This window comes from Periplaneta americana, chromosome 12, assembly GCF_040183065.1.
Source record: "Periplaneta americana isolate PAMFEO1 chromosome 12, P.americana_PAMFEO1_priV1, whole genome shotgun sequence".
NCBI classification, from domain to species: domain Eukaryota; kingdom Metazoa; phylum Arthropoda; class Insecta; order Blattodea; family Blattidae; genus Periplaneta; species Periplaneta americana.
The window spans coordinates 164311126-164338129 of NC_091128.1; the positions used below are offsets into that span (position 1 = coordinate 164311126).

At 36.9% G+C, this 27004-nt stretch overlaps 1 protein-coding gene across 1 annotated transcript in view; it reads left to right on the plus strand.

Annotated features, from left to right (window-relative positions):
• LOC138709993 (whirlin-like) overlaps nucleotides 1-27004 on the plus strand; it is a 508846-nt gene that overhangs the window by 106783 nt on the left and 375059 nt on the right. The window contains exon 3 of the mRNA XM_069840671.1: nucleotides 3762-4019. Within this exon, the coding sequence (XP_069696772.1) occupies nucleotides 3762-4019 (258 nt within the window). The remainder of the gene's footprint in view (nucleotides 1-3761; nucleotides 4020-27004) is intronic.

Consider the following 27004-nt stretch of genomic DNA (forward strand, 5'->3'; position numbering starts at 1 on the left):
AAACTCTTAATTTGAAGTTCTTTGTGACTGTTAGAATACATTATATCCTTAAATTTCACAATGAAATGTTTCAGTCTAACCGAAAGGACATTAGATACCGGTTGAAGTTCTGTCACTTAGGCTGCTAAATTTCCAGAGAAATAAAGGTTAGGTCTACTTTTTTTTTCAGAGGATATATTTTTAATTGTAGCTATTCATAATATCATATAGCAGAAGCTGTAACAAACATAACCTAAGTAATACTGTATAAACGTATCAGAGATTGTTTAATATTACGATTTATTGAAAATCATCTGTCAAGTGACGTTGATTACTGGGATCCGGATGATTGAAGTGGAATGCAAATGTTTTAATAAAAATGAAACTGAATCAACAAAGCCTTCTTGACTAGTAACCGTCCATAGAGTTCAATGAAGATTCCATAGTTGGCACAACTGATAACAAGAAAACATAATCATAAAACACTACTGCCATCTAGCGTAATGTTGAGATGGTACAAATTTTAAGACGGTTGTATTTTCGTCAGCCAATTAATATTTTATTGTATTGGAGTACTTCGTTACTTCTAATCTTTGTATACTTTCTTCTAATCGTGTAATAGTCAATTAAATCCCACTCGAATTTTGATTTTCTCTAGATAAATCAAAACCTCTAGTGAAATTACTGTTGATAAAACCAGCAATTAATTTCTTTCATTATAACATGCACTTCAGCGTGTTTTCAAATAATAATGTTTTCTCGCTCACCCGAAGAGTTAAAAATCTGACTTAACACCTTTTAGCCCCGACCGATCCAATTGTTGAAACAGCGTTTGCCAACTTTGCTAAAGGTCCGTGCCAAGGCAAACAGCTCCTTCAATTTCCTTATGGCTTAGTCAATGTTTTGCTTTTGTGATACATTACCTCTACAGACCGGAACAAAAGCCATTTAAATGGTTGTATGACCTTTCATCTTAAAGAAGACATAACCTTTACACGTAATTAACTGGCTTTATTCAAAGCTATGTGTTGCAGTCTAAAGACAAGCCATTCTCTGCTGCTTCACAAGCTTGGAAACAGTTTAGTGTCAAACTCAAGATTGCGCAGACATAGAAGTAGACAAAGAAAATTACAAGGAGAGAAAAATCTATAATGATATTCGCTATTCGGGACTTGGAAGTTATGTTGAGCTTGGAGTTCGTTGCCCACTTGTTTCAGTTGGAGGTACGCCATTCAACTGAAGTGACTTCAAAAATAGATTGTAATGTATTGTCTTTAGAAAACGTAGTAGCGTAGAACTATCTTCACGTAGAACTACTTGTTACAATGGCCTATATGTGGTACAGGTCTGCAGTCTTATACGTTCTGGAAAACAAAATAAAATCTCTATAAAAATTATATGAGGAGTGATACAATAGTTACTTACGATAGTACAGGGACATCACTTTATTTTTACCAACATTTTTAACATTAACCTGGCTATACTCGGAAACACTGTTGCCCCCTTCCATTACAGGAGTTTGATGTTACTAGTGCAATATGTAAACAAATCATTTTACTAGGTATAGGAGGAGAGAAAAGTAGTGTATCCATTTATGTTGTAGGGAAATACGATATTACGATTTTCAGTTTGATCACCACTTTTACGGAATTTATCAAAATACAGTAGAGTAGTAACATTCTTTTTCAAAAACTCAACTTTTCAGGCGGCTATGTTCGTTATGTAATGTCTACTTTATTTAGCATATTAATTGTTGATGTTATCATACAATATAGAGATTGCATTTAAATTGAGAGGGTCATAGGTAAAGGACTGTAAGTGCACTTAAGTTACTTTTGAGAAAATGAGGTTTAAATATTCAAGCTTTCGTAAAATCGGTGAAATTTTTTATTTAAATTTTAATGTGTGATGCGATTAAAATATCCCTTTGCCACTAAAATTTTAGATACTTTTGCTTACACTGGATGCACTTAACTCATGTTATTACAAATGTCACTAGCATTCCTTTGCTTCTAGCCACCTCAATTCAAAATAAGCTAATCTGAATTTTTAAACAAGTTGCTGAAAATGGTTGCCGTTCATTACAATGCAGGCTTCAATTCAGTACGCATATTATGAAAAACATTTTGAAGCATATTCTATGAAATTTAATTTATCGTTTCTTGAATATAATTTTTAGTACGATATTATTAATATGGGTTCTTTCTTCTATAGAAAACGCAATCATATTTATGAAACACACTATACACTGCAGTGTTTACTTCACTGCTTGAAGACTTCGAATGCAACAGCGGCCGTAAGTTTGTGTGTCTGCCGGGAGCAAGGACATTAGTGAAGGGGTGAGAGTGAAGTACATTCAGAAATGCAGGTACAATAAAAATGCAAGTAAAAATAAAATGATGTCCCTGTATATCGTACAACGTTTTATCCAGTTCGATAAAAAATTAATTTTAATAAAAGTAATTGTATTATTTTTATTAGTTTTGAACATGTATTTTGTGGCGAGGCGATTGTATTATTATTAGTTTTGAACACGATAGGTTTTTGTTTATAACAGAAGATCAGCAGTACTAAGAGAAATAAACAAACATTGTCAAAATGAGTTCAAACGAGCATTCAGAAATTGAAAATGCTGCAAATTCTTCAATTGAATCTTTAGTACCAACGAAAATCCGCATAAGATATGAAGTGGAATATAAAGTATTTTAAGATTGATGTTCCAAGGAAAATGTAGAAAGTGTATCGAACTTATTGTCAATGTTTATAATAAAGAGAAATCTGACTTTTGTGGCACAGTGTATTTATAGTCCTGCCGCTCTAATTTCCGGCAGCCAATCGCGTTGCAGGTCGGCTACATTTAAACGTGTGGGTCTTGTAATTCGCTGAAGAAGACGTTATTCATTTCCTAAGGCTCGATAAATACTTAATATAATCGCCCGCCATTTTGGCTCTTTCGTTGGCGTTCGCAGAAAGCACACGAAGCCATTATTTGCCGTTCAATTATTTGCTCAATAACAATGCGTTTGATTTATTATCATAGGAGCTGTCCACACCTGTGGAGTAACGGTCAGCGCGTCTGGCTGCGAAACCAGGTGGCCCGGGTTCGATTCCCGGTCGGGGCAAGTTACCTGGTTGAGGTTTTTTCCGGGGTTTTCCCTCAACCCAATACGAGCAAATGCTGGGTAACTTTCGGTGCTGGACCCCGGACTCATTTCACCGGCATTATCACCTTCATTTCATTCAGACGCTAAATAACCTAGATGTTGATAAAGCGTCGTAAAATAACCCCAACGACATGATAATGTTTAACGGTGTGGCAAATAGATTCCTCGTCTGGTAGCTCGGCAACGAAAGAACAAAAATGGCGAACGGTACTACCTACCTAGACTTTATAGAGCCTTGACTTCCTAAGACGTAAGCAAAGAGGAGGAGTCACGCCGGGAATAAGAGCGTCGCGACTATAGAAAGATTTTCTTGTGTAATCCAGAAAACAAAAATTCGTCCTCTTATTTTGATTCATATTAAACAGTTCTATTTAAGAATCCCTGAAGATAAATAAATCTATAAAGATTACCAACCAGGTAATCACCCGTAGCGGGAATCGAACCCACGCCCGAGCGCAACTCTGGATCGGCAGGCAAGCGCCTCAGTCGACTGAGCTACGCCGGTGGCTAAGTGAATTATTGCGAAACTCATATTACTGAGGAGGAAGTATGTGACATTCTTTATTTTTGGTGACAGGGACGTCACGTGTAACATTGTGTTGTTCTGTGTTGTTTCAGATGCTCAAGTCGTGTCGCAAGCTGAGCATGACGGTGAAGAGTCCCAACCTGCACCTCCAGCCCCCGCCGGACAGACCGCCCGCCGGGCCCTGGATCCTGCGCCAGACCTACTCCTGGATGGACCGCCAGGGACGACCCGTCTCTCCGCCACTGGAGTACGCTCAGGCGACGCCCCCCGTCGTGGTGGCTGCGCCCCCTCCCCCGCCGGCACCCCGTTACTACACGCGGGGCAACAAGGAGAAGGGCGGCACCCGCAAGGTATTGTACATCAAACTGTTACCGTCGCACATGTTGCTAATGCCCGTGAGAATGCATCACTAGGACAACTACACAGCCACCAGCTGACCTACATTGTTGTACGTTCCTTACTGGCAAACTGAAATGTTACTGACAATTGTAGTGGCGGCAGTGTTATCGAGGAACATATCTTAGGCATCTTAATATTCTTAATTGAACAACTGTATACGTTTTCCATTGTAGAAGCGAAATGTTGCTGTCTATAGGAACTCTAGTATTTCTCGAAAGATATATTTAGGAATTTAGAAATTATTAGTTGAAATAGTTTGACACAGTCCCCGTTATAGATGTGAAATGCCAATACTAAAAGGAACGACAGTGTTATTGAGAAATATATTCTGGACATTTTAAAATTATTAGTTGAACTAGTTTATACGTTTCCCATCCTAGAAGAGAAATATTACTGCCAATAGCAACGATAGTCTTATCGACAAAGATATTTTAGTCATCGTCAAATTATTAGTTGAACTAGTTTATACGTTTTCTACCCTAGAAGAGAAATATAACTAGCAATAGGAACGATAGTTTAATCGAGAAAGATATTTTAATCATCTTAAAATTGTTATTTGAACTAGTTTATATGTTTTCTACCCTGGAAAAGAAATATAACTACCAATAGGAACGAGAAAGATATTTTAGTCATCTTGAAATTGTTAGTTGAACTAGTTTATACGTTTTCTACCCTAGAAGAGAAATATAACTAGCAATAGGAACGATAGTTTAATCGAGAAAGATATTTTAATCATCTTAAAATTGTTATTTGAACTAGTTTATATGTTTTCTACCCTGGAAAAGAAATATAACTACCAATAGGAACGAGAAAGATATTTTAGTCATCTTGAAATTGTTAGTTGAACTAGTTTATACGTTTCCTATCCTAGAAGAGAAATATAACTATCAATAGGAGCGATAGTTTAATCGAGAAAGATATTTCAGTAATCTTGAAATTATTAATTGACATAGTTTATACGTTCCCCATTGTATAAGAGAAAATGTTACTGCCAAAAATAACATAGTATTTCATTGCTAATAGGATATTGTGGACGTCTTGAAATTATTAGTTGAACTAGTTTATTCGCTCCTCATTATAGAAGAGAAACCTTAGTGCCAATAAAACTATAGTATTTTATTATCGATAGGATATTCTAATATCTTGCAATTATTAAATAATTAGTTCATACATTTCCCATTTTATAAGGGAAATGTCAGTGCTAACAGGATATTCAAAACATCTTGAATTTATTAGTTGAACTAGTTTATGCGTTCCTCATTGTAGAAGAAAAATGTTACTGCCAATAAGAGCTATAGTGTTTTACTGTCAATAGGATATTCTGAAAATCTTGCAATTATTAGTTGAACTAGTTTATACATTCCTAATTGTAGAAGGGAAATGTCACTGCCAATAGAAACTATAGTATTTTACTGCCAATAGTACAAGCTAATCCAGAAATGCATATTATAGGATTTTAGTTGGGAGGTCACAGGGAAAAATACCTTTGGGGAGACCGAGATGTAGATAGGAGGGTAATATTAAAATGGATTTGATGGCAATGAACCTCCGAGTTCTCTAAAAGCCATAAGTAAGTACGTATAAGGATATTTTGGACAGCTTGAAATTATTAGGTGAATTAGTTTATACGTTTCCTATTGTAGGAGAGGAATGTTACTGACAATAGGAACTATAGTATTTTACTGTCAATAGGATATTATAAAGATCCTGAAGTTGTTAGTTGAACAGGTTTAAACAGTCCTCAGTGAATAAGAGAGGATGGGAACATTAGAATTTTAGGCATCTTGAAAGTATTAGTTGAATTAGGAAGGATAGTATTGTCGAGAAAATTATTCTGGGCGTCTTGAGATTTACTATTCATTGTTATTTTTATTATTGTTATCATTGTGATCATTATCATTATTATTGATATCTTTATTAGGCCTATTGTTACTACTATATATAATTTATTTCAAGAAATAGTCTGCCCAGGCATCCTGGGTTGCCAAAAACACAGAATAACACACATATAAGAATAGTAATGATTACAGTAAGATAGATGAGTCAAATTGAAATGTGAACTAGGAGCTTAAGTTTAAGAAATAATAAATTTGTACATATATATGTAACAATCACACACTAACGAATAGAAAGGGGGGGGGGTATTATGATATTCCGTATAAATGATTTTTCAGAATTGCCACAGACCCTTTAATGGTTGAAGTAATTATTTTTGGAATGATGTCATGGATTCCAAATGTTTTGATAGTGTTTACAGTTGATCGTGGGATGGTGCCCCTCGCTCCGATCATTAAACCATGTACTTCCCAGGTGCCTTCCATCTGATATTTTTCTCGAAAATACGGAATAGTAGGCTCATAAATTTGTTGTTTTTCTTTGTTGACCTCGGATGGTTGGGTCTGGCTCATCTCAAATCTAACAGTTGGGTCCAGTATAAAGCCTTTACTATTAGTCTTGTCTAGAGCCACGATGTCCGCTCTTCTAATTCCGCCGCCTTCAGACGCAACGCAGTGCACCTCTTCATAGACCTCGAAGGATTTGTTTCTAAGGGCTTGTGCTATTAGTTTTCGGATGTTATGATGGCGTGAATTTCTCAGGAGTTCTCCATGCTGACAGGATCCTAGGACGTGTGCTAAGGTTTCAATCTCGTTGCAGTATCTGCAACGGAAACCGTCCAAGGATCTCCCATGAAGACTTCTCACTGGTGCTACGTTAGCATTCATCTTAATTGCGTCCCGCCATTCAGAGGAAGACAGACCCTCCTTAGAAAAAATCCATTTATTTCCGGGAGTATATTCTTGAAATAAAATAACACCTTTTCCTTTATGTGGAAACGCACACCATTTGTCGTACTCTTGTTTCCTAAGATTTTGTCGTAGTTTATGGACATTGATGTTACTTATATCCAGATCTTCAGGTGGAATTTTTAACTTCCTGGAACATACTTTCTTTTCTGCTGCTATGTTCCTTGTAGAAACGACAAGAGGATTCGAGGTTCTCAATAATGTGTTGCAAATATTGAGATGCTGTAAATATGCTTCCCATTGAGCTTTGAAAAGGCTGAGACCCTTATATTTACGTTCGGTGTACAACATCGCGTCGGGCGTGTCTCCTGGCAAACATAAAATTTCCTTCACCGAACTTTTAATTAACTTATCCACATCTTCGAGAAACCGGTCAGAAAACTGGTGAAGGGGAGCATTTTGAAGAGGATAAACAAGTATAGGCCAAATATACATATTTAAAACATTGAGTTTTTGTTCTGGTTTCAGAAGATAAGTAGATGTTAAAGCTTGGATCTTATTATTTAAATTATTGATTACTTTGGCAATGTCAAACTTAATTTCATCAGAAAAATTAATCCCAAGGTATTAGATTCGTTCATCTCCATCAATACTATTAACAATTGATCCTCCAAGATTCAATGTCGTACTACTTAATTTTCCTTTCTCGATAACGATGGTTTGAGTTTTAGATTCATTTAGACTTAATCCGATCTGCTGTAATGACCGTTTTGTCATGGTAAATATTTCAGATGCAGCAGTTGTACTTTTAGCAACAAGTGCAATATCATCCGCAAATCCTAATGTTACTACATTATTTAGATCCGATACAAGGTCATATCCAAATTCTTCAGCCACACTAGGCTCAGATAATTCATCAAAAATGTGGTCTATGCTAAGATTAAAAAGCATTGGGGAAAGAGGAGCGCCTTGCATAACCCCTTGTTTAAACGGTATGGGTTTTGTTTTATGGATTCCAACCTCTATCTGGGTTTCATTTCCACACTGTAAATTTATAATTAAATCCTGTAATTTTTGGGGAAGGGCAGAATTGTGAATGACAGATTCCAAATGCCGATGTCCAACAGTATCATAAGCTTTATGCACATCAAGAAACAAGATGGTGACATCTTCTTTTTCGATTTTGGCCTTACGAAGAACTGAATTTAATATAGAGGCATTAATCTGTGCACCAGCAGTAGATACAAATCCTCGTTGGTTTTCATTAAATTCTACGTATTGTTGCATTCTTGAACAAAGACACCTCTCCAAAACTCTTCGAATTGCTGAACAAATGGTTATAGGTCGATAATTATTTGGGTCCTTTTTTTCTCCACCTTTATATATAAGAACAGTTCTAGCTTTCCGAAAAAAATTAGGTACCCAATTGTGTGATAACATTTTAGTTCCTATTAATGCTAAAATTACTGCAACTTTTTCACATTTAATAGTTCGCATCAATATTTTATCTGGTCCTGCAGAAGTGTCAATCGAAATACCTTGCATAGCTTTAAGAATTTCTTCCTTACTAACAGTATCCAGAAATTTGTTGTTAATATCATCTTTGTCAACTTCAGTAATATGGTTCGGATAATTATCCAAGTGATGGTGGTTTACATTATTAAATGTATTATTAAACGTAGTTTCAATCTCATTTACCGGAATACTTAAAGGACATTTCTTTGGTTCAAATATTCGACGAACTGCTTTCTTTCTTTGGTTATAATATAGGAATTGTGTCACCTGGTAATTGTATTTTTCTAGTCTGACTTGCTTTTCTCGTTTGGATTTCCTTTGCGGATTTGTGGTTTCAGTATAGTGTCTATTATTATTTTTGAAGTCACCACGTCTGCGTGCTAGATAATACCGCGTGGCGGGGTGTTTGGGGCCTGGGAGAAAATGATGAGCAGTACCAAGAAAATCTTTGAAATCTTCCGTATATTTTTGAAAGTTTTCCTCGTCCATATTACTCTGAAAAATTTGAATCCACTCATCCAAATTTTGTTGAAACCCATGAACATCATTTTTGTCTGAAACATTCTCACTCTCGAGATTAGGGAGTGGTATCTCCGGTATATCAAGGGAAACATTCTGATTATTAGAATTATAACTAGAACATAGATTAGTACGAAATTCTTCCGGATGAGCTTCAGCAATATGCTGCTTAACACCTTTGAAAAATTTATTACAATGAGGACAGATGTTAAGTGCAGTTGACCGTATACCATGAGCCACTTTCATGTGCTTATGAATACCCCTTTTATCATACAACTTTTTGCAATAAATACATCCAATTTTATTTTGTCGTAATGATGAATCATTATCATCAGGTTGATTAGTAGCACTAATGTGTGTAGAAATATCGTAAGGATTTTCTGCTGCTGCTGCTGCTGGGGTAATATTCAGCGAAGAATCTTCTGATGTGTGACATCTCGAAATGTGGGTATTGATGCCTCGATGAGTAAAAGATTTATCACATAAAGTACAAGTGAGAGAAGAAGTGTTAGTAGAATCAAATGGAGTAGACAGAGGGATGTTGGTTGACATCACTGATAAATTAAATTAAAACGCGTAAATAAACTACACAAAAACTAAATAAAACGAATTAATGTTTGTAAGCACTGTTGCTATGTGAAATCAACAAGCCTATAAAGTCACTAGAAAACACACTGAATTTCTTGAAGATTCACATGATGAAAAACTTTCCTAATATACACATGAAGAAACGAAATAAGAAAGTCTTCGGATGATCAAGAATTAATCCAGTTAAGGATATTAATCACATAATAAACGTTTGAAATGAAAGAGCACACATTGATCAAACCATGGCCTTCTGTAGCCAAACTACCACTACTACTACTACTACTACTACTACTACTACTACTACTACTACTATTGCTGCTGCTGCTTGAACTAGTTTTAAGTCCTAAGTTCTTTGTCATAGTGTAATGCTATTGTAAAGAGGAACGCTAGTATTTTCGATTAACATCAATTAGGCAACAAACCATTCAAAAGAATTTTAGGAAATGAACGTACATGAAAATAAATAGTGAATAAATGAATGAATAAAATATAAACAAATAATCCCCGAAACTCTGAAGGTAATATTATGTATACTTATTTACAACCTTCCCGAATTTTAAAATCACGAACCGCTACTGATCTAAATCGAAATGGTTACGTCACTGAATACCTCCAAATTACTAACTAGATAACAATTTGTCAACACAGATTCGGTTGGAAATACGGTAGGCCTATGTCGTGGATGCTGACATAGCGTGAAAACAATTTTTGATTAGACTTCAATGAAATGTAAATCAGTTGCGTAACAAAATGCAAATACCTCACACTGTAGAAATCGATGTCCGTTTGTAGACACTTTAACATTTCAGCAGTCCTTCCGCAGGACTGAAATATGGGCCGCTGTTCAAATCAGTTGTAAAATGCATTAGATATTGCAACCTTCATGGTTAGATGAAACATTCCTACCATTTGATGTCTGTTCTGGTTCCGGCATGTTTCATAGCTTTGGCTCACACATTTTTGTAGTGGCGATGCACAGGGTGATGAATAAATTTGTTCTCAAAGAGGAGTTGACGGAAAATGGTTGGAATATCACAATTTTATTATAGGAACTCTTGGCCTAGGACAGTGATTCCCAAACATTTGTTTGTCAAGGACACCTTGAAGCTCATGTTTCATTTTGGCGGGCCTCAAAAAAGTTTTGTAGCCTATAATTTAGGTTGGTAATCATGTTCTAGTGATTAGAAGTTTGCATCATGTAGTGAATTAAACATCCTTACTACATTGACAGCGATATTAAGTGGCAGTTTTAGCTTTTAAGTGTAACTTGAAATTCCTTAGATACAAAGTTATTTTACGTCATATCATGTCTCTCTGAAACCAGTTTTTAGACTTACCATGTATAAGGTTATCAGAGGGAAGGTTGATGTCTTTGTTCTGAAAACTAAACTAGTTTTGTGGACTTAACATAAGGTTGTCAGTGGGATAGTTGATCAGACTTATAATACGATTATAATTGGGATCGCTGATGTCTGTGCTAAACTAGCTATTTAGATTCACCATAAAGTTGTCAGTGGGATGGTTGTTGTCTTTATTGTGAAAATATAGTTTTTTAGACTTACCATAAGGTTGTCAGTTGGGTGGTTGATGTCTGTGCTGTGAAAATCTAAACTAGTTTTTTAGACGTAACATAAGATTGTCAGTTGGGTGGTTGATGTCTGTGTTGTGAAAATCTAAACTAGTTTTTTTAGACTTAGCATAAGATTGTCAGTGGATAGTTGATGTCTGTGCTGTGAAAATATAAACTAGATTTTTAGACGTAACATAAGATTGTCAGTTGGGTGGTTGATGTCTGTGCTGTAAAAATCTAAACTAGTTTTTTAGACGTAGCATAAGATTGTCAGTTGGATGGTTGATGTCTGTGCTGTGGAAATCTAAACTAGTTTTTTAACGTAACATAAGATTGTCAGTTGGGTGGTTGATGTGTGTGTTGTGAAAATCTAAACTAGTTTTTTAGACGTAGCATAAGATTGTCAGTTGGGTGGTTGATGTCTGTGCTGTGGAAATCTAAACCAGCTTTTAGACTTAGCATAAGGTTGTCAGTTGGGTGGTTGATGTCTGTGCTGTGAAAATCTAAACTAGTTTTTTAGACTTAGTATAAGATTGTCAGTTGGATGGTTGATGTCTGTGCTGTGGAAATCTAAACTAGTTTTTTAACGTAACATAAGATTGTCAGTTGGGTGGTTGATGTCTGTGTTGTGAAAATCTAAACTAGTTTTTTAGACTTAGCATAAGATTGTCAGTTGGGTGGTTGATGTCTGTGCTGTGGAAATCTAGACTAGTTTTTAGACTTAGCATTAGGTTGTCAGTTGGGTGGTTGAAGTCTGTGCTGTGAAAATCTAAACTAGTTTTTTAGACGTAACATAAGATTGTCAGTTGGATGGTTGATGTCTGTGCTGTGAAAATCTAAACTAGTTTTTTAGACGTAAGATAAAGTTGTAGTTGGTCTGTGCTGTGAAAATCTAAACTAGGTTTTTAGACGTAAAATAAGATTGTCAGTTGGGTGGTTGATGTCTGTGCTGTGAAAATCTAAACTATTTTTTTAGACGTAAGATAAGGTTGTCAGTTGGTCTGTGCTGTGAAAATCTAAACTAGTTTTTTAGACGTAACATAAGATTGTCAGTTGGGTGGTTGATGTCTTTGCTGTGAAAAACAGAATCACTTTCTTATTCCTGATAGTGTTAAGGGAGACCCTATGCCCTGAACTCTGCCAGATTAAATAAAAATTATTATTATTATTATTATTATTATTATTATTATTATTATATTTACTATAAGGTTACCCCTGGAATGGTTGATGTTGCATTGTGAAGGTTTTCTCAATTATTGTACAGTAGGTATTCTAGTCGCATGTCTATCTCGACATTAGTTTGGTTCTATATTCGTACTTGAATAAAACAAGAGCATAAAATATACAATCACACAAGTATGCTGATGCAGTGACATTGAAGTGTTGTATTGCAATTCGGGGAGATTTATTTATTTATTTATTTGTTTATTTTTTAACCTGGTAGAGATAAGGTTATCAGGCATTCTCTTCCCCTCTACCAGGGGATTACAACTACAATATTAAGAATACATTTACAATTATAATTACAATATAATATAATAATACAATATAATTACAACATAATATTGGCGGTCAATGCAACCAAGATTGCAACAGGGACGTTGTAGGAAACACGATTTTTAAGTTCGAATCGGAAAATTATTGTAATAATTATTCTCGCAGCCTGCCGTATTTTTTGACGGGAAAACTATTATTAATGATCAAGAAGGATTTTTTTTTCTCTCTTCATAAGTTGAAATGATTTTCGAGATAGGGCAGCACCCGCTGGGCCATGACACCATTCAAAATTTCGATACCATCCGAAATATAGCAACGTTACCTTAATAAAACAAAGTTTTAATTCTATAAGATTTTTGTTCCATGGCTCATGGCGATAAAAAATGTAATTATGACTGCTCGTCATTCACCCATATGAAGCCTGTTGTGTAGACCAATTTACTGACAGAGTCGTTACCCAGGGAGCGTCATAGGAGGCTGGTCTTCGCTACATCCGCGATGAGATGAGATGATGATGGAGATTTGTTGGGATGCCACAGGGAAACTGGAGCTCCCGGAGAAAACCCCTGTGTTACCTGGACTACGGGCTCGACCAACACAAGTTATAAATCTGGGGAACACCGGATATGGAACTATGGTTCACAGGATTATAAGTCCAGGTTCTAGTTACTACGTACCTCTATGTAAAATGTTAGTTTGCAGTAGTACATTTAATAGACAAGAGAATTGTGACCATACAATGTTAGTGATATATTGTAATGCTCTTTCTTTCTGTAAAGTGTGAACCATACTCCTCCAAAGAGAAATGTCATGGAAACTAAATCAAATTTCATACTTGGAGAATGACGCCCGACTATAGAAATTACGGATAGTGGACGTGCATCTTGATCTGAATAGCGAAGTACTTAATTTACATGGAAATCGAAAGAGAGCTGATTTCAACGTCATTCTTTTTCTTATCGTCCTCTATGATTAGGAACGGAAATTTTAACGACTCTCCACTCCAATTACATTCCTTGAAACATTTTTTGCTCTTCATGGCGAGTTGCATGTTTCCCTTGAGAAACATTGGAATAGATCGTGACGAAATCCAATTAACATCATGTTTCAGTTCTATTATTATTATTATTATTATTATTATTATTATTATTATTATTATTATCATCATCATAACGAATAGAAAGAAGTAGTGGTCGCACTCTGTTAATTCAAACGGCCGATACCACGCGGCGCTAGTGCAGAGTTCGCTCAGTCTGTTCCGTGTGTAAGTACGTAAATACATTTAACGTAAGTTGCACTGTTTACCTTTCGCTCCATATACGTACGTAATTGGCATTGTACTTACAACATTAAGACTACTGGGTGTTCATTTCAAAGTGTGTCATGACGTCACTGTTGTGAGTCAGCGATTTGAAGCGAGTTTCAGCTTTTATGTCAGAGAAGTTGCCTATTAATCAAGGCGTTCAATCTGATCTTGAGAACGTGTACGGTATAACTTCAACGTCGTAGCAACAGATGGGGTTCTGTACGGTCTGTGTGCTACCATAACCTCTTTCGAACTGTGTTTTGAGCGGGAAAGTCGTACACAGGGTATTTGTTATCATCGGTTGCGTACTGCAACATTCTACAACACAAATCAAATGCTCCGTGTCTATTTTGATCGTCGAAGTTAATGTCAACAAATACGTAAGTAATCGTCTTGACCCTCTCCCCATATCCCGACAATAAGAAAATAATCACCTCAGTACGTGTTTCCAAACAGTTCACATTTCTGCCACTACCGGCGTTACCGTACGTATCGGTAAGTACTCTTCAAAATGAACGCCGTACTTGCTAGGCAACTTCTCTGGCACATAGGTAATACGCCTCTGCGGAAGTGTAGGACGATTTAATTCTCTAGGCTCATCGGCTAGCCATATGACGACATACAGCGAGCCATGACAGACTTTGAACTGAACACCCAGTATTTGAAAGAAAAACACATTCATATACATCACACTGTAAAACAAATAATAGTTTAATATGTAAAACTTAACTTAGGGCTGCTTGTAGGCATGCAATATGTACTCACCAAGAGTTACTTGTCCGATACTTTGGAGAATTTACGAGATGATTTGGCGGCTCTCGGAGCTTGGAGTTCTCGTCGGATTTGTTTCGTCCGGAAGAAGAACCGACATTTCATATAGTGAAAAATTAGTTTCGGTATGATATCCATGGCATGATCCAAGCAGCATCCTGTTCCCGGTGGCTGAATTACAATTGAGGTAATACTGTCTATGCACTCGTGAAATATGTCGTCCCACATTCCATCGCTCAATTTTTATTTTATTGTCTGTTCTGTTTGCATAAGCAAATGAAACACGCACGCCCTACAACCCGGAACAAAACACGAAGACATTGCTTCAAACATAACACGACAAAAACATAATAATCTCGTCCTTTAATAAATAAATCGTGAGAGCTACTCACTTGTCACTCGTGTACGAATAATTGCAGATTAGTGTATTGGCACTTAAAGTATTTAACGCACTTAATTACACTAAAAAAGCAAACGAAATGAACGAACACTCTACTGCTTCTTTTATGGATATTCGCTTCCAACTGAGAAATACCGATCGCAGCGCCACTAATTCTCTTGGTCACCGTCGACAATGCTGAACAGATAGGAGTGCGCACACTTCTTCTTTCTATTCGTTATGTTCTTATTATAACCTAATAATATTTTGAATCTGATAGAAGGGAGAAGACTGAGATGGTATGGACACGTTATGAAAATGTCTTAACTCTTAATATGAGGCGTTCAGAAGTCAACATGATTAACTCCACTTTTGGTCATTTCAGAGTTTCTAAGTTGGCAATGTATTAAATTGACCATATTTTCAGTGGTCAAAGTGATTAACTCCATAGTTCAGTAAAAATCCCACAGAATGCAATATTATTCTTTACTACAACACAGAATCAATTGTGTGTATTCAACTTTAACCTTGAATATCTCAAAATCTTTGGAAAAGGAGTTAATCATGTTGACTTCTGAACGCCTCATATAACTACACAACTATTAATAATGGAATTCCTCAAGGATCAATATTAGGTCCCTTACTTTTTCTAGTGTTCATAAATGATCTTGCCCCCCTAATAAAATATGTAGGCCATCCCATATTATTTGCAGATGACACAAGTATAGTAATTACAGGCAATAACTCCAACACATTCCAATCTTCAACGGAGGAAATCTCTTCAAAATATGTGACTGGTTCTCAGTCAATAAATTAATATTAAATTGTAACAAAACTAACATAATTCAATTTAAATCCTGTCCAAACTCAACCTCGCAAATTTAAAGAGCAATAATTAACAATATGTCCCTATTAGAAACAACAACAACAACCACCAAATTTCTTGTCTTAAAAATCGATAATGTGTTAAATTGGAAAAATCATATTAATGAAATTATCCCCAAACTAAATTCAGCTTGTTTTGCTATTATATTTATGCAAGAGATAGTAAATATCATTACCTTAAAAACAATATACTTTGCATACTTCCACTCGGTAATGAGTTTTGGAATGATATTCTGGGGAAATTCCACAGATAGTAACAGTATATTCCTACTACAAAAAAGAGTAATTAGAATAATAGTACGTGCCAAATATAAGGAATCGTGTAGGACTATATTTAAAAAACTACAAATAATGCCCAGGGCTTGTCAGTATATTTTTTTCATTAATAATTTTCCTCGTATGTAATCGTGAAAACTTTGTACGAGTAACTAATTCAAAGGTTCATAGCATAAATACCCGTCAAAAATGGCTTTCATACTCCATCGGCAAATCTATCGTGCTATCAAAAAGGAGTGCGTTATATGGCAGTAAAAATTTTTAATAGCCTCCCTATGGGTATAAAAAATGAAACTCAAAATATAAGATTATTTAGGGCCAAATTAAAGAAGTACCTAATTTCTCACGCCTTCTATACTGTATGACATTTAACAACGCTTCATGAAATTGATACTAAAACTTTGTGTTGTACTATGAAGCGGTCGGCCTTCGTTGGGGCGCCGAAATATGCAGCGGTCGTCTGTCGTCGTCGTCGTCGTCGTTGCCCACGACGCCTTTCCTTGCCCTCGGCTGCCAGCTCCGTCTTATATGGAAAGTATCTCAAGGATGGCACGTCGATGTCAATAACTAACTATGTACACTGATTAATTTGGGCGCCAGCCTCCTCGAGATCACTCCGGTAGAGGATGAGGTCCCAGGTCAGCTGCAAAACGGTCGGGACATGGGGTTTTGGAGACGTGCTCGTAGGTTGTAATGATGTAGGCGCACACCAGAAGTTGTTGGTAAGAACTATGAAAACGTTTATTATTATTAAGTGTTCGTTTCAGATTAGCAGAAATGCGCGTCCAAGTGTATAATATCTCGCTCTCACTTCCCGCAAGTTGGTATACTAATTTCTGAGTTCACGTAATTATATATTTTGTACTATAAAACACCAGTAATATAACGGACAGTTGATAACGTGATGAGAGGAAAGAATTCAGACTTATAATAATAATGCAACACACGACTTCTTACTACACCCACTAAAAAATTCTAAGTCCGTAAATTGTTATACTTCCGAGTTAGGTTTGCCGAGAATATGTGGAGTGTGACCTCTCCGAACACTGTCTATCTGCCTTCTGTCTATCTGCCAAATCTATCCTCTACTTTCAACCACCAAACATAAAATTTCGCCCTCCTATCTATATATCACGTGTGTCTATCAAGAATCCTGATTGGCCATGATTACACTTACGTCACTTAAGACGCGTTCTTCAAAAATTGTTCGTTAACTAGAACATCCCCTTACTTCCGGGGTTCTGACAATTCTCTGACATATACCAGATCATCTCTTTTGGAACCTGGCTTGGCGTCATCTTACTGACCACCCGCAGGCAAAGTCCATACATTCCCTCATCAGTCAACTCCACGCCTGGACACATGTTTCCTGTCCGTCTAGCTTGGCTTCGGTCTTCCTGCCCACCTGTTACTTCCGTCTCAGATTCTGGAACTTCTTACACGTCCCACACTTACTATCCATATAAGAATATTAACACGAAATACTAATCTAATGACAACCTCCTTATCCTATACGAGGAACCGTCTCAACTAGTAGACTATATTGTAAACCTCTTCTGTATACATTTAAACTAGACTGTGACTATAAATTAAGACTTCATAATAGTATTAAGTTTTTTGACTTGTTCCATATTATAGCTGTGAAGCAATGTACGAATACCATGGAATGTTGATAAATACAATACAATATAGTAAAAAGAGAGAATATCAAAGAAAATTTTAAATTGGCATCCAGAAGACAACAGATGAAAAGGAAGACTAAAAGAGAAATGGATTGACGGAGTAAAATATTGTCCAAACAAAAAATTATTTTCTGTATTTTTAATCACATTTCTGTGGTATTGATGCTAAGATAAATAATTTTACTGTCTCGTGATTAATAAATTAAATAAAATTCTCACTGCTTTTGTTGGAATTAGTACTTAGAATTCAGCGGGCCACAACCAGTACAAAATGGCATCTCGTAAATGGTTAATTTCCAGACCCAAGTTTGCTAGAACTTTTTTCTCCTCTCCGTTTTTACTTCTCATCGATAAATTTTTTACCTTCACTTTTGAAACATTTGGTATATACAGGGTGATTCACGAGGATTTACCGTCACTTACGGAGCTTAATTCCGAAGACATTCTTAAGGGTAAAAGAATGTTACAAATAGAGAATGAACTATTCAGAAGTATCATTTCTTTAATTGGCTAGTGTTCTGAAGCTAAAAATGCGCTGTCAGTTGCTTTGTACAGATTTCATTTTTTCAATTTTTAACTAAAAATGACATCATTCTTAAGCACTTATCACAAAAATTGTTACAAATCATACGACTTTAAGAACTTGATTATTTACAGTTTAATTATGCATCCTAATGTGCAGTCTTGAAGAATTTACAAGAGTGGCGTGATTTCTAACAAGTGTTGTGATAAATGCGTAAAAAAATGTGATTTTGTAATTAAAAATCTAAAAATTAATTCTGTACGAAGCAAAATGGAATTCACAACACATTTTCATCCCAGCATATTAACTAATTAAAGAAATGATATTCCTGAACAGTTCATTCTTTATTTGTAATATTGTTTTATCCTTAAAACTAAAGAATAATGGTATTTTGCAAACTAATTTCAAATTAATGTAACTCTGAAAATATTGAGATTAGGAGAAATGTTTATATGACATTTTTTGCTGAGAATGTCTTACGATATAAGCTCCGTAAGGGACGGTAAATCCTCGTGAATTACCCTGTATATATGTGATCCATTTTTGTCTCATGAACAGCCAAGACAGATAAATAATTAATTGAATTTTTAAAATGCGAAAAGGATTAAAATAATAATTGCGAGATGTGAAAATAAACAAATCCATTTCGGTATGGAATAGATGATGATGATGATTATGATTATGATGATAAAGACGACGGCTGTGAGATACGATGATTAAGGAAATCCTACTGGTGTCGGTGTAGCACTCCTTTTGCATTCTCAGACTAGTGGTTGGCGTCCACATTCCATACCATGCACGATCAACAGTCTGCTTTGGATTCCAGGTGCTCCTGGAATGTCTTATGTCAAATTCCTATCGTGGCTTTGCCTTGGAAACGCAGATAGAATTGTATGTTCGCTGTTTTTGTGAAGCTATGGCTTCAATATCAACATTTGTTTAAAAGGAAATGTATACAGACATCTTCGTTGAAGACTCAAACGCAAGAATTCTACGAATTCTAAGGTGTTTCTTATAGAGTTTTAGAACTTTACACTACATTCTTATATGGGTAAAAATTTAATTAATTCCACATCGCTTGTCGAGCTTCTGGATTGTTGAATTTACACTTCGAGGCACTTTTTGAAATGCATTGAATAAAAAGAAAATCTTAGGGAGTATCTGGAAGAGGTTTTTACTTCTTTTTGTCTCCAGGAATTCCACTATTTATTCATCACCACTAAAACCATAATCCATGACCCACAATCATGTGCTGTACAGTTTCTGTGCGATATTCTAGAGCAGCGTTGTCAGATAGAGACTAAACGGAGCGGAGCGCTCCACTAGACTGGTTGCGTGCTCCGGTGTTTCCACAGACATAAGCAAGTTCACGCTCCGATCTAGCTCCACAACCGGTTTTGGAGCTTACAACTCTGACACTACTGTTCTAGAGTCTAGAAATCTAGAGAGAAGCATTCATTCACTAATGATTTTCTCACAGTCTAGTATATACAGTCACGAAACTCAATACGTATTAATGAAACTATTATCCCTTACAGTGATAGAGTAAAAAATCTAGGAATTTATATGGACAAAAACTTAAGTTGGAATACTCAAATCACACACACATGTAAAATAATTTTTATAAAAATTCACACACTAAAAAGAATCCGAAATTTCCTTCCGTTGCTTCTCAAGAAGAATTTAGTGTAGTCGCTCTTGATGCCTCATTTTGATTACTGTGACACTCTCTACACTGACCTTAACATGAGACTGACTGACAGACTACAGCGTGTTCATAATGCATGCGTTCGATTTATTTGCAACGTCCGTAGATCTGACCGTATCACACCTTCACTAAATATGCTGTCCTGGGTCCGTCTCAAGGAGCGAAGAACTATTCACTCTCTCACTTTACTCTTCAATATTCTACAAACCTCTAACCCTAGCTACCTAGCTTCTCGTTTTCAACATTTGTCATATCACGAAATAGATACTCGCTCACAACACCATATCACACTCTCCATTCCTAAACACAGAACATCCTTCTACTCTTCATCTTTCACGGTCTCTGCAGCTCATCTCTGGAACTCTCTACCACAACATGTCAGAGACTGTCGGACATTGTCTAGTTTCAAAAATAAATTAAAATTGCACTTTTTGAATTAGATTCCTTTCAGTTATAAGCCCTTTTCTCTGCGATAATTTTGTAAAAATATAGGCTATATATTTCTTTCCTTCCTTTCCCATTTTTGTTCTCTTTATCAGCCGATGAATTTATTATCATAGCCTTTTTATCGTAAATTTTATTTAATTTTCGTATTTCTTTTCTTTTTTTATTATTTTATTACATTCCATTTTGATATATTCTTCCTTACGTTTTTCCATATTAACCATTTGTACTAAATGAGTTGCTTTCACTATATTCCAATGTATTTTACTTTCTTTTTTATTATGGTATTATTTTCATGTTGTTTAGTGTCGATTTTATTGTGCTATTATTATTATTATTTTTATTATTATTATTATTATTATTATTATATTTTTTTGTAATTTGTTAGTATTCTGTTCTTTAACTTTTTGTTAAATTTTAACTGCTTGTATAATTTGTGATCTGGTAGAGTGTAAGAGAAGGCCCTATGGCCTTAACTCTGCCAGTATAAATAAAGAATTATTATTATTATTATTATTATTATTATTATTATTATTATTATTATTATTATTATTACGTAGTAAATATGCATCCATATATAGTTGCTAACCACAAGAATCGCTAGTATCGCCTCATTACAGACAATGCGAAATAGTACCGACACAGTCTATTGTTCCTAGTACCCTCACAACTCAAGCTTCGTGACTGTATATACTAGACTGTGGTTTTCTCCCCAAGGGCAGGCCTTTCATTGCAAATCTAGCATTCTCCAGTCTTTCCTATTTTCCACTTTCCTCTTAGTCTCCGCATGTGGTCCATACATCTTAATGTTTTCTATTATCTGATATCCTCTTCTGCCTCGAACTTTTCTCCCGTTCACAGAGCATCCTTCAGTATACAGTTTCTTCTCAGCTAGTGACCCAGCCAATTCCTTTTTCTCTTCCTCATGAGTTCCAACAACCTTATTTCTTCACCCCCTCTTTACAATAGAGCTTCATTTTTTATTCTGTCTGATCGTTTTAACACGCTCCATTCTTCTCCATATCCACGTCAAAATGTTTCTAACATTTTACTCAACACGCAACATTTCAGTTATTGTTTTGTTTTCAACATAAAAAATGAAGTAATGTTTTAAATTTACTTGATTTGTTTGTTAGTCAAGGTAATTTATATCTCACTTACTTACTTACCAACTGGCTTTTAAGGAACCCGGAAGTTCATTGCCGCACTCACATAAGCCCGCCATTGGTCCCTATCCTGAGCAAGATTAATCCAGTCTCTACCATCATATCCCACCTCCCTCAAATACATTTTAATATTATCTTCCCATCTACGTCTCGGCCTCCCTAAAGGTCTTTTTCCCGCCGGCCTCCCAACTAACACTCTATATGCATTTCTGGATTCGCTCATACGTGCTACATGCCCTGCCCATCTCAAACGTCTGGATTTAATGTTCCTAATTACGTCAGGTGAAGAATACAATGCGTGCAGCTCTGCGTTGTGTAACTTTCTCCATTCTCCTGTAACTTCATCCCTCTTAGCCCCAAATATTTTCCTAAGAACCTTATGCTCAAACATCCTTAATTTATGTCTGAGATAAGGTAATATCCATTTCATTTCCATGAATAATAAACTGAAGCAAATAATGTACTTGTACCTTAGACTTTTTTTGAGCAGTGTATATTGATTGCACCTTGTATGTCTAGATCTTCCAGGGTTCCTTTTACATTTGTGGCGATATTGGAATGTACAATTTCAGAAGTTGTTATTCCCAATTTGTTGTAGGCGTTGTTCTCATTTCTCTGTATAATATTTTATGTTTAGATTAAGTGAAGTAAGATGAAATCAGTTGAGGTTGTGTTGCAGTGGAAGATAAGGCAGGATTAGAATCTTCATGTTTTGCATGCTTGAGTTTTACAAAATAAAAAAATGTAATGTTAACAAACCAGAAAGGTGACACACCGATAAGATTTTTTTCCTACTTTTAGCCGTGTCCAGCATAGCTGTAGATATATACTAAAATTCCAAAAGCATGGAACTGGAGCCCAATATAATAATAATAATAATAATAATAATAATAATAATAATAATAATAATAATAATAATAATGATTTATTTTAGCTGGCAGAGTTAAGGCCGTAACGCCTTCTCTTCCGCTCAACCAGCAAAAAGTGTATATACATATGCATGAACTTACAAAGAATTCAACAATTTGATTTAGATGAGAGTTACATGTATACAAGAGTTATTTACGAATTAAACAACAAAATACTATGAACTATTAATTAAACACTGAAATAAACTGTGTAGCAGAATTAGACTAAAATACATAGAATGTTAAAATATTTCAAATGATATTAGATAATAGGAAGAGATTATTATGAGACAATTTTGAAAATGCAGCACAATCAGCATGATGTCTAAAGAAAAAAGCAACAGTGTAGTCAGTAATATTTTAAATCAGTATGATTGGAGTGAAATGCTAATAAGGTTATCTTTTAAACTGTTCTTAAAGGTGTTTGTTGTCTTGCAGCCCCTAATACTTTGTGACAAGGAATTCCATTGACGCGAGGTGGATATTGTAAAAGATGAGGAATAACAAGATGTTCTATGAAGAGGTATATTTAGCGTGCCACAGATAAGTGATCTGGTATTTACGTCGTGGTTAGAGTATAGATAAGAGAAACGAGACGAAAGGTAATTTGGTGTTGAGGTGTGCAGAATTCGAAAGAGTAAAGACAAAGAGTGTAAAGTTCTGCGTTCTTTAAGTCGGAGCCACGAGAGACTTGCGAAGGACGGTGATATGTGATCATATCGTCGGATGTTGCACACGTATCTGACGCACATATTCTGAGCTCGCTGTAACTTGACTGACAGTTCAGAACTTAGATCACTTAACAAAACGTCACAATAATCGAAGTGCGGCATTACTAGGGTTTGTACTAGGGTAAGCATGAAACACAGAGTTGCTTTAGATTAGATTTCTTGTTGCTGTACACTAACTGTAAAATAAAAAGTGGTATGGCCGTGTATTGGTATATTTATCACGGCGTCAGCCATGACCTTCAAGGAGGGTACACACGCGAGGGCAGTGCGTGCTAACGATTTCTTAACACTGCATCACACACGCGCCTGAAACAGCGCTGTTACGCCATGGCACCATAACAAACTCCTCGCTGAAGCATATTTTGCAATGTCGCTCCTTCTTTGTTCAAACTTGGTTGTTCTTGTTAAATGGTTCATATTCAACGATGTTCATCCGTCTTTGAATGCCTGGACAGGAGTAGAGCATTTATGAATAAATATTTACCAATATTTGATTTAATTTAATTTAATTTGACTTAAGCAGATTAGTTACACTTGGTATAGACATCGTCAAATATAGGGTGAATCGTAAGTAATGTCATTAATATCAGGGGTTATTCTTTGAGATATATCAAACAAAAAATTTAATACAATTTTGCTTGTTTTTGCTTCCTTTCCGTGATAAAATTTGTTTTATATGAAACATTTCATAGCTTGTTTTGGGAAAGCCATTGATTTAATTCCCAAAATGCTCAGTCAATTTAAGAGAGCAGTGTATTATGATTGTAAACTATTGAAAGAATTTTAGTGTTGTACTTTATTTCGTTCTGCAAAGGAATTTTGCGAAATACTCTGTTTTCGAACTACGGAGGCTTTCAACATAATTTTCCAATTAACCAGGTTTTTAATACAAAACGCATAATAGGTTTCTTAATTATTTATTGTATCCTATTACCTTCTTCAATGTGCACAGTAATATAATTTCCACTCTGTATGTGCAACGATTGTCCGAGTCTGAAAGGTGGCCCGAGTGGCATTTGTGAATCCGATGCTGACATGTGGGTCATCTGCCTCAGCTCCTAATGGAGCCAGGTGCCATCCGCACACGAGTAGCTCGAAGTCCTTCCTATATCAGCTTCGGAAACCCGTACTATTCCCAAGACTTCACCCCAGTGTATTCTTAATATTGCAGATGATAGATGAAATGAGAGGGGGGGTAGTGTGTATTGGTAGAATGGGAGTAACCCGAGAAAAGCTCTGTAACGTTTACTTTTCCCATTACAAATTCCATTACGACCTGGCCGGGAATCGAACCTGTGTCAATGGATGGAAGACCACTACCTATGACGGCCGAAGACATCATTAACAACGAAGAAATTGACAGCAGAAATCAAACCAAGAAATACCCCGAGAAAAACCCCTGTAACTTTTGCTTTTTCCACCAAAAATTCCATCACAACCTGGTTCGGAGTCGAACCCGTGCCAGTGGATAAAAAACCATTGCCTAAGACATCCCAAGACATCATTAACAACGAAGAAATTGACAGTAGGAATCAAACCAAGGAATGCCCCGAGAAAAACCCCCTGCAACTTCTGCTTTTTCCACCAAAAATTCCGTCACGACCTGGTTCGAAATCAAACCCGTGTCGATGGATGGAAGAAATTGACAGCAGAAATCAAACCAACAATACCCCGAGAAAAACCCCCTGCAACTTCTGCTTTTTCCACCGAAAATTCCGTCACAACCTGGTTAGGGATCAAACCCGTGTCGATGGATGGAAGACCATTGCCTAAGACAGCCCGAAAAATCATTAAGAACAAAGAAATTGACAGAAAAAATCAAACCAAGGAATACCACGAGAAAAACCCCCTGCAACTTCTGCTTTTTCCACTACAAATTCCATCACGACCTAATCCGGGATCGAACCCGTGCCGATGGATGGAAGACCACTGCCTGAGACAAGCCCAAGACATCATTAAGAACTAAAAAATAGACAGCAGAAATCAAACCCAAGACTTGGCTCTCAGGGAACGTCAAAATTTTGCTTTTGTATCTAGGTATAGCACAGTCCACAACTAATTTCCTTACTGCATGTTATATGAAGACTGTAACCTGGATACTGCAGCGAAATAAGAATTGCAGCAGACTTCACGTGCCCATATTGACCACCTGGCAGGCCCGACCTCACGACTGCAAGCCAAGATGTTATCTGCCAGCATGTACTCCGCTCTCCTTTACTTTTTCATGAAACTGACTCCAAAAGTTGCTCTAGTCTCCCTCCCCCAATATTGGAAGATTGATCAATATTCGATACGAGATTAGAGTTGAGAAATATTGGATCCCCATATTTGGGTCGGCAATATTCCGTGACCCAATTGGACCGAACTGACGAGAAGAAAATGCGCTTAGAGGATAATAGAGTTTTATTACTCTTCTTCGCAGAAGTTGATTATGCAGTGTGACTGTAGTGAAGACAAATTACATAATCCTCAAAGATTGATGAATTACTGGCAGCGAAATGTTTAATTAATGTAAGAACTTTAAACCTACAACTGTTAGTAGTTCAGTGTGTAGACGAAAGAATAAAATTGTAGAGGACCGGAATTCGAGAATCGTTTTGTTAATTTTCCTGCCTGTTCATCCATCCATCGTCCGTCAGTCCATCCATCCATCCATCCATCCATCCATCAGTCCATTTCATTCCATTCGTCCATCCATCTATCCAACCGTCCGTCCGTCCGTCCATCCATCCATCCATTCAACCGTCCATCCGTCCATTCCATCCGACCGTCCGTTAGTCCATCCATCCCTCCGTCCGTCAATCCATCCATCCATCCATCTGTCCATCCATCCGTCCGTCCATTCCATCCGTTCGTCCATCCAATCCGTCCGTCCATCCGTCCATCTATCCATCCATCCGTCCGTTCGTCCATCCATCCCATCCGTCCGTCTTTTCCTTCGTCCATCCGCTCGTCCATCCATCTATCCATTCGTCCATCCATCCGTTCGTCCGTCCATCCATCCCATCAGCCCTTCCATCCATCCCATCCATCCGTCCGTCCGTCCTTCTTTTTGTCCCTTCGTCCATTTATCCATCCGTCCATCCATCACATCCGTCCTTCCGTCTGTCCCTTCGTCCATTCCCTCGTTCATCCATCTATCTATTCGTCCGTCCATCCATCCGTCCGTCCGTCTGTCTGTCCCTTCGTCCATCCGCCCGCCCGTCTATCCGCCCATCCATCCGTCAACCCGTCATCTGCCCATCCATGCATGCATCCATCCATCCACCCGTCCGTCCGTCCATCCATCCATCCGTCCGTCCGTCTGTCTCTTTGTCCATCCGACCATCCATCCGCCCATCCGTCTCTCCATTCGTTCATCTGTCCGTCAATTAGTCCATCCATCCGCAAGTCCATCTGCCCATCCGTCCATCCGTTCATCCTTCCATCTGTCCGTCCGTCTGTCCATCCGTCCATCCATCTATCCATTCGTCCATCCATCCGTTCGTCCGTCCATCCCATCAGCCCTTCCATCCATCCCATCCATCCGTCCGTCCGTCCTTCTTTTTGTCCCTTCGTCCATTTATCCATCCGTCCATCCATCACATCCGTCCTTCCGTCTGTCCCTTCGTCCATTCCCTCGTTCATCCATCTATCTATTCGTCCGTCCATCCATCCGTCCGTCCGTCTGTCTGTCCCTTCGTCCATCCGCCCGCCCGTCTATCCGCCCATCCATCCGTCAACC